This window comes from Etheostoma spectabile, chromosome 6, assembly GCF_008692095.1.
Source record: "Etheostoma spectabile isolate EspeVRDwgs_2016 chromosome 6, UIUC_Espe_1.0, whole genome shotgun sequence".
NCBI classification, from domain to species: domain Eukaryota; kingdom Metazoa; phylum Chordata; class Actinopteri; order Perciformes; family Percidae; genus Etheostoma; species Etheostoma spectabile.
This window is the reverse complement of record NC_045738.1, coordinates 15,070,937-15,079,970: the sequence shown is the minus strand read 5'-3', so window position 1 is coordinate 15,079,970 and position 9,034 is coordinate 15,070,937. Positions and strand designations below refer to the sequence as shown.

Here is a 9,034-nt window from a genome sequence, read left to right as displayed (position 1 = left end):
ATACTATTTCAAAACCACTTCAATTTTTTTTTTCAAATGCTGGAAAATTGAATCAACCACCCCAAAGTTAATGAAAGTAGAGATTTGTACTTGCAAAAAAGCGTTGTGGAATCAAGCATGTTATTTTGGAACACTGATGTAGGAATACGGGTCAATTTGACCCGAGGACAACATGAGGGTTAAAATGAGCTCCACCTCGGCCAGCAACAACGTCAGCACAAGTTAATTCATGTTATTGCATCAATAATAACAACATTATAATACAAAATACACAATGACATACCACTCTGAACTACGGAAAGTGGTCACTGGTCATTCAGCATACAAAGAAGTTTTGATTCGTTAAGTACATTTTATTGCCGTTTTATTTTAAAACTTTAACTTAAGAAGATCTTAATACTGCTTCCACCACTGTCTGCAGGTCAAATAAAAGATGAAATCATAATATGCAAATACACCTATGTACTTTAATTAACGTATGAGTGAGACCTTCTCAAGGTTTTTGATGCCATAGTCCTGTACGACATAATGCTAAAAAAATTCACTATGGTGCATGTTTACTTCAGTGATAAAATCCTAGACATCTTCTTTTATTTAACGGTTGTTAAATAAAAGATCATAAAAGCAAAATATAAGATAATCTTTTTTTGCATTTATAACAAGAAGTAAGCAGGTTAAAGAAGCTGCCTTTACAATCCACTGCTTTGGTGTGGTGTGTTAACTCTTTCCACTCTGAAACTTGAGCTGCTCTGGCCGCAACCAAACTGGCTGCTCTTCAAATAACAGACATCCATCAGTCTGTGTGCATAGACGTGTCGTCCATAGAACTGCATTCATTATTCATGCTAATCTTATGTATCTGACCAACCTTGCGGCTTCATTACTGTCCAACTGTATGGTAATTCAAACCAGGAACAGGAGAGCTATAGGGCAAGTTAGATCACATTTAACAGATTTATCAAGATATTGAATCAAGGCTACTGTATATAGCTTTACTTAAATGTATATCAAGTGCTACATTGTAATTGTTAAATTCAATGTAAAGTTTTTGCAATGCCTTAATCAGGACTACAATAAAAGTGTGAGTTAAAAAGAGTTAACGTTAATTTTCTTTTGCGAATGATCAAATCCACGTGTATTTCTGTACTCGGCTGTATTGTTGAGGGTGGCTGGTGAAACCCAATCAGTCATCAAAGCTTTATACATCTCTCTTTATCTACACGACACTCGACGACAACCGTATCAGGTTGCCAAGCGACTGGTCACAAAAAAACCTTTGCGGTGTCCCTGAAACTGATTGGTGTTTGACTGATATCCTGCTCCAACCAGTGAGAGCAGAGGAGGAAGACTTGCGAGGAAGTGGCCAGGTGACAAGTTGCATGGTGAGATCAATACGTCCATGGGTGGGATGGTACAAACTTGTGTTTCCATAAAGAAACTGAAGGTATGAATGTGTGTGTGTAGAGTCAATTCATTCATAATAACAGATCAGACTACAAGCACCGCATGTTTCTAAAAAATGGTCTTCCTGCATTTTAATTAGCTGTTTGCTGAGGTACATTAGGAAGAGTCAAGGACGGAAAAGTGGTTTTATTAAAAAATGTTTTATCTCCTGTTATGAGAAAACATGAAGTTGCTCAAGCCGCTGAGCTGCTGCAGCATAAAAATCATCCAAATAAGATTTCCATCTGAGAATAAGCATGTCAATACTGTGCATGTGTGTGTGTGTGTGTGTGTGTGTGTGTGTGTGTGTGTGTGTGTGTGTGTGTGTGTGTGGTGTGTGTGTGTGTGTGTGTGTGTGTGCTTTAGAGTGGAGCCAGTCTACCAACTGAATAGGCATGAGGAAATCCCACACCTGTTCCAGGTACCAAGGCAGGGATCTGAACCGTGACGCTGAATGTGTGTGTGTGTGTGTGTGTGTGTGTTATGTGTGTGTTGTGTGTGTGTGTGTGTGTGTGTGTGTGTGTGTGTGTGTATGTGGGTGGGTGTGCGTGTGTGTGTGTGTGTACACCCGCGTATGGCGCATGCACGAACATCACAGCTTCCTAGCTTTACCTGTTCAGACACTCTGTAGGGACGAAAGCAGCTGTCAACTCCGTTGACTTGATGAGAAAGACATAATCTGAGCAGGAGAAACGCTATGAAACTGTGCCGGCCTCGGAACTGAACTGGTTCCCCGTGCTACTGAAGTACCGACAACTTTCACGCATGGAAACAGGTCAAAGTTGGCCAAACTGAGACGAGCTGAAGCTGGAAGTGGAGACTTGGCGGAGGGTGGACCACAGAGGCATAAAGAGGTCTTCACAGGTCGTGCCCGGAGTTTTGAGTATCTATTTGTGCAAGTATGAATCCAGTGTGGAAAACTTATAAGAGCAAAGTGCTGAAGACCATCAACCCTGAGTATGAGGAGGACACTGCTGAAGAGGTACAGAATTTACCACTTTCTCCATCTTACTCATTCGTTCATATGCATATATTACAGTGTCAAAAAGTTGCAGTGGCTGTTGGCATTGAAGTCATAAAGTCACCAGGTTTTGTTTTCTGATCATTTTTTATTCATCACAGGATCAGATGAGCCTGTCAGGCTTTTTGTTTTCTGTTCAAAGGGAACTTTAAGGCAGAAGTTAGGCACACATTACCTGCAATACTTCCTTTTGTATATTTTGGCAATTTTGACTGCCCACTGATTTATTAACTGATGAAAACTGGTTGTAATTTATTATTAGCATGCAGATCTCCTGTTTCCAGTGTCAAAGAGGAAATCCAGCAGATGTATTCACTGCACCAATAAAGCTGCTTGTAACTGAAATACTGTACATTACGGCAACATTAGAAGGCATGTAATCAGTTTCATTTCTACACATTATGTTACTGTACTTAAGTACAATTCTGAGGTAGTATTTACATTTTATGCTACTTTATACTTCTGCTCCACTACATTTCCAAGGGAAATAGTGTTTGTTAGTATTTTCCTTCAATCCTTTTATCTTAACCATAACCTTATAGTTACTGCTTTTCAGATTAAGATTTTAAATTGATAAATTTAATAAACATAACACATTGTTAAAAATTAAACAAGTGGTTCCCCAATTCTTTTGGCTGGTGACCGTACACCATATTTCCTCTTGTAGCTTTCCATGGCTTCACTTGAATAATTGTTTGAGGCCAAAGAGGTAAAAGTATCCAATATTCCAATACTTTCAAAAATTCCACTAAACTAACACATATTTGTGTAGCAGATTCTTGTTTTTCTTCTTTTCTGCAGTCTTCCATTGGGAACCACTGGTTTAAAGTTACTACTACCAAACTCTGTATACTATAAGAGCTTCAAACTAGCTGCTCCTCCAACAGCAACAGCAATAAAATGCTGCTTACTCAGTCATTATTTATTTATTTATTTAAGTGGGAATTTGAACAAAAAAGATTTTTTTACTTGTAATGGAGTATTTCACATTGTTGTACTTGTACTTTGACTTCAGTAGTTGACTACTTCTTCCACCACTGGTTTTCCTGCCACTTGTACTCCATCCAGAGTTTGCTACCAACAAAACAGACACAGTGTTGTGTTGAGCAAGATCTCTGGAAGACTCAGAAACTCGATCCTGCACGGGAGCTGAACAAACGGATTAGTTGGCATTCCACTGACTGACATGGGTGGACGAGACAGACAGTCAGGGCCTCGGGGTGTACTCAGACCAGCCACCTTCAAGTCTCTTGCATTGCCAGGGACGGCGGGGAACACTGTGTGTGTTTGGAGACACAGTTTCCATTTGGAGGGGTGTGCAGAGCTGCTATCAAAATCGGCAGTGCTCCGGGACACATGAAATAAAATGCAACTTAAGTGTATAAAACAAATATGAATATAAGTATATTTTGTAGAACAATCAAACAATTCCCAAAACTGCTTTTACTTGAGGCTTCAGCAGTCCATGTCTTCTACAGTCTTCATGAACATTTCTGGATGTGTGCAGAAGGTCCTGTTCTGGGTTTTCTACAGGTTGTAGTATCAACATTATGCACTAGATGGCGACCAAGGTGCACAAATCCTGTGTATCTGTACTTCAACTGTCTGTGGTATTGACGTCAGGACATTGCTGATTGGCCATCCATTTTGTCTTGTTTTTTTGCTGCTGCTGCAGGTCACGGAGGTGGAGAATGATATGACTCCTGTGGAGGAGGATGAAGGACCCAACGCTGTATCCCAGCTGGCCAGGAAAGTATGTGAACGCTGACAGATCATGCTTAATTTCACATATAAAAAAAATATGTTAACCCTAGAAAACAAATACAGTTTATGTCAGCAATGAGGAATATCATAAGAGGTTGTAAAATGAATAAAGAAGGTCTTTCTTTACATGTATCAGAAGGCCATTGTGCGACTGATCCCCTGAAACCACCTAGGTGTGTACCTACTTTGACCTTTGACCCCTGTGTGTGTGGTTGGTTGTGTGTTCAGATGCAGGGGGCTGGGACTAAAAGCTGGAACAGGCTATCATCTCTCTTCAACAAAGACGATGAACACCAGCTTCTAGAGGAAACCGAGAGCCCACCAGTCCCTGACCAGTGAGTGGAAATCTTTCTCTTTTGTTATCTGTTGTTATTTTACTTTGTACCATCTGTGGGGTTTGTGTCAAAAAAATTGGGCAAAATGGTCAAAAACTATGAGTTACAAGCTTTGATTTGGTGAAATTCTGGGCCAAATTTTGATTGAAAAGTTTAATAGACTTCTAGGTTAGATACGACTGCTGCCGCAACAGCATTTATTGTAAACTATGTTGTTAGTAGACATTTTGGGAATTGTCCGCTTATCAGCTTATTCTCTCTCCTCTCGTCAGTTACATGACAAGAATGACACCAGCCTGTCTGTGGAAGTGATATTGATCATCTTGTTTAGCTCTTTGAAAAAAAGTGTATGAGTGTATTTCTCAAAATGTTAACCAGTTTTTTCCCGCCAATTCATGCTTGTTTTTTTTATGTCTTCAGAGCAGTTACTATCAGCCAGTATAACAAATGAGTAGAGCACTAAAATCTAAAATCAGAAAAACCTAACACATAGTTGAGAATGGTGAATTCCAATCCAAAGCACCCACTTATATTTTATGGACTCCCAAAAAAGAACCCTTACTTTTTTTGAATCTTCAGTCCACTTGCAGTAAAGCCAGAGGAGCCTCCACGACCCACTAAGCGCACAGCATTCTGGGATAGCTTTGCGGCAAACTGGGCTGCCAAGAAGCAGACGGAAGCTGCGGCCGCTGCTGCTGCAGCAAACGAGGCAGCAGCAGGTCAGGGTGAGGAGGGGGTGACAGAGGCCGGAGAGGAGGAGAGCCAGTATGGGCAGATCCCTCAGGGAGAGGAGAGTGAAGGAGGAGGAGGAGGAGGAGAAGGAGAAGGACGGAGCAGCAACAGCTTCTCCAAATACGCCTCGCTGGGAGGAGGGAGCGAGGACACATCCTTCAAGTGGAACTTTGTCACCAGCAAGCTGGCAGAGCTGAAGTCCAAGAGCAACTAGCTGCTCATGATGAAGAAATCCGGAGATTATAAACAATATGATGAAGGGGTTATATGTAGGATTGTGGAGGATGTTTAGGAGGAAGCTATATTTCACACAGGATGTCCTGTAACTGAACCTATACAGCTTTGTAGAAGTCCCTTTTTATCTGAACTGTTCAACTCATGTATTGTCTCCCATGAATTTAGTTTTAAAACCATATCACAATGAACAAAAAAAGTTACATAAACCCACTGTTTTTTTTTTTTACCTTAACTTATAATATTTTAGGCCAGTGAATAGAGAATAGTCTTGGAAAAAACTTTAAAGTAGGGTTATAATATAAATTGTGGCATATTTCATACCTGAAAATTAAATATCCCTTGTTACTGGGAGACACAAAGGTAGGTCTTGGAGATACTCAGGAATATACGAATACTTAATTCTACTATATCATTGCAGAATAAAAGGAGTTTACTTTACAAAGGGGACTTCTAAAACTGCTCGTACTAAAAGGGAGTTACACTAATTAATTCAATTCTTTATTATTAAGATACAAGGAGGAGGGGTGGGAGTAAGATGCATATCTGCCTCCAGAGTTAACTGCTGTCCCTTTACCAGCGTGAGACGCAGCATGTAGCCGACAGTGTAACAAGTGATCAGGAGGTAAATAAAGCAGATTTATTACTTTATCTGATGTTGAACCTGGTGTATAGGCTGCACAACACAGTCCACTTTTTTGGGGTTGTGTGGTGATATTCATCTTCCCAAAGTGCTTTTTTAAACCACAAAGAGGTGCCTTCATACCTGTCAGCAAACTTGATCTAATCTGTAACCGGATTAAGAGATTAAAGGCAGTGATCACTAGATTAGTTGAGGATTATCTCACTTAACCTGCGCAGAGGGCAGGGGATTTCAGTAATGAGATTTGGCAGTGCGACATAACTATTACATAATATAAGAATTTATTTAAACCACTTTTTCTCTCCTCGGACATCAGGAAAGTGTTGTACTGTGCTGCACAATCATATGAAATGTGTGACATATGAATGTGTGTGTGGTGAGATAATGTCAGGTGCGCTGACACAATGACTTAACTGACTTTCATTTCCTGATTGTGACTGAGACTGTGCAAAGTGTGAGTTTTTAACATTCCTAATTTTGTGACATGAAAAAAGGAGGATTGAAATATTATTTTATCTCAGATTTGGGTTTTTGTCTCGTTGCACGTTTTATTTTGCTGTTTTGTTTTTTTGGTATGCTATAATAAAGACTACTGCACTCAAAATTCTGACATAGCATGAATAAGCAAATGTAATTTTCATTCTTCTGCCAGGGAGAAAAATGTAATCAATCCTTTTCTAAACTTAAAAAAAGTGTTTTCACGTTGTTGTTTTTTCATCAAGACAGAACCAAACCATTTCATGCACCTACAATACAAAAGTTTTTTAGAGGAGAGGTGAGAGAGGTCAAATGCAAAGCAGACTGAAGCTAAAACAGGACCTAAATAGTAAATTAAAACTAAATGGAAGCCATTAATTCAGCCAAGAATTGCAGACAGACGTACTTACAATCAAGGGCATGACTTTGGGTTGGGATGAGCATGGGGGGGGGGGGATGAGATTTTTACTTAAGAGCACAATGTCAATTTTTCGCTTAGTTTTCTGCATTCTGGTGAATTTTCCGCAACAATTTGTCTTTGTTTATGTAAAAGAAAGTCTAATAGGGCATTAGTGTAAATTACGCCTGTGCTTACAATAAGGAATGCCAGTAACAGTGATACAGACTAATGGGCCGTGCAGTTTAAAGCCTGATCACCACTTAATGATTCTGACCTATAATCTGTTTTACAAGCTTCTTCTCCTCTCTGCCATGTGTTACGTTCTTCCAAACACTAGAGAGAGTTGACCCTGGTTAGTGTTTTTTCTCAAATTATCAAGACAACTCGAAAGAGCACAACAATTTTTGACAGACACATCCAACCAGCCACCCTAAACAAAAGTGACGGGCTAGTTTTCATGTCCAGAGAGGTGCTCAAACATCAGGGACTAGAAAAACCAGTTTGCTTAATTTGTGGGTTTCAAAAAAAAAAAATCTGTTATCACTGCTAATTTAAGCCTACATGTCTTTTTCAGTGCTATATAAACAGTCTTAATTATTCTACAGTATCAGTACAATACAGTCAATCAATACGGTAACGGTGACACAGTTACTGTATTTTAAAAGTTTCATTGAAAAGGTTGGTTTTGCTTGTTCATTGAGGATAACTCTTGTTTTCAAAAGGCCTTAATAATAATAATAATAATAATAATAATAATAATAATAATAATAATAAATAAATTTTGACTTATATAGGCCTTTCACAAACCCAAGGACGCTTAACAAACAGGGGGGGGGGGGTTTAAGAGGTGGCCAGGAGAGATTAAATTCCACAAACCTCAGTAAAGAGGTATGTTTTAAGCTGGGTTTTAAACGTTATAATAGAGCAGGCAGAGTGAACAGCAAGAGGAAGCTGGTTCCAGAGCGATGGTGCACTGACACAGAAGGCTCTGTCACCAAATGTCCGGAGCCTTCAAATGATTTCATGAGTCACAAGGAGTAGTAAACAATGTTTCACATTTTCTAATAATACAATTTTTATTTTATTTTTCCCCCCAACAAAGGTACATCTAATTTTAAAATAAAACATCTTTGAAATGTATCGGGGGGGGGGGGGGGGATCTTCTGTTTTTTTGTCGGTACATCCCCAGAGCCTCTGATAGACATATAGGTCGCACCTGTGCTGATTGAGGAGAGCGTGAAACCAGATCCCTGAAAACACCGACAACAAGTTTGTGTTGCTCTTTTGAATCTACTTTATTTTCATTTGTGTTTGGAAGCTCTATGTTTACGTTTTGTTCTGGGTTACATTAGTGTAGGATTCTTTTGGTGGTTTAAGGCAAAATGGGCCCTTTGCTTTTTTTGGACTTTGGTCTGGGCCTCCAGAAACAACAGAGCATGATTTGAACCTGTATCCAGTCTGTTGTTCCTCTAACCAGCAGAGGGCTTCCTTTACCTTCTGACTGTGAAACATTTGTCTGCTCTATTCTTCTATCTTGTTTTACAGCCTGTTTCTGGATCACATTACACTCAAAAGCCACTCTTTATAATTCACTGTCAATAATACTTACGTAGATCTCTCCTTTTTCCTTCTTTATGTCCTGTTTTTCCTCTGCTCTACACCCATTTCCTCTCTCATTGTGCCACATTTCCTCAGATACAACACTGTTTCCTTTTCAATTCAGGGGCCTTTGTTGACATTTCCATTTTTGAATTTGACAGTACGACCTACTAAAAGGTGATGATTGCGTGGGCAAGTGCACCCAAAGCACGAGTTCATGCTTTTATGGCTGAACCAGCTTCTATTATTTCCATGTGCTTCCAGTGTCAGTCAGATTTCAGGGCTGACATTGTGGATCCTGTGAAGCTGAGTGAGTCTCAGTAGTTTTGTCCTTAGTTCCACAGTTGTCAGTCTCAGTTTGAGTCAGAGCAGATCTCAACCCCCCC

The 9,034-nt window shown here is 39.7% G+C and overlaps 1 protein-coding gene across 1 annotated transcript; it reads left to right on the top strand.

Moving 5' to 3' along the window:
- Window positions 1-2,025: 2,025 nt before the first annotated feature.
- LOC116690824 (uncharacterized protein C1orf232) lies at window positions 2,026-5,509 on the top strand. The gene is made up of 4 exons (XM_032517998.1): window positions 2,026-2,425; window positions 4,140-4,217; window positions 4,457-4,563; window positions 5,143-5,509. The coding sequence occupies exons 1-4, from the start codon at window positions 2,345-2,347 to the stop codon at window positions 5,507-5,509; spliced, it is 633 nt and encodes a 210-aa protein (XP_032373889.1). The 5' UTR covers window positions 2,026-2,344.
- The last annotated feature ends 3,525 nt before the right edge of the window (window positions 5,510-9,034 follow it).

Excerpts from the sequence above, each read along its gene's own strand:
- LOC116690824 (XM_032517998.1), top strand. The coding sequence starts at position 2,345 with ATGAATCCAGTGTGGAAAACTTATAAGAGCAAAGTGCTGAAGACCATC. Across the intron at positions 2,426-4,139 it reads AGGAGGACACTGCTGAAGAG|GTCACGGAGGTGGAGAATGA; the intron begins GTACAGAATTTA and ends CTGCTGCTGCAG. Across the intron at positions 4,564-5,142 it reads AGCCCACCAGTCCCTGACCA|TCCACTTGCAGTAAAGCCAG; the intron begins GTGAGTGGAAAT and ends TTGAATCTTCAG.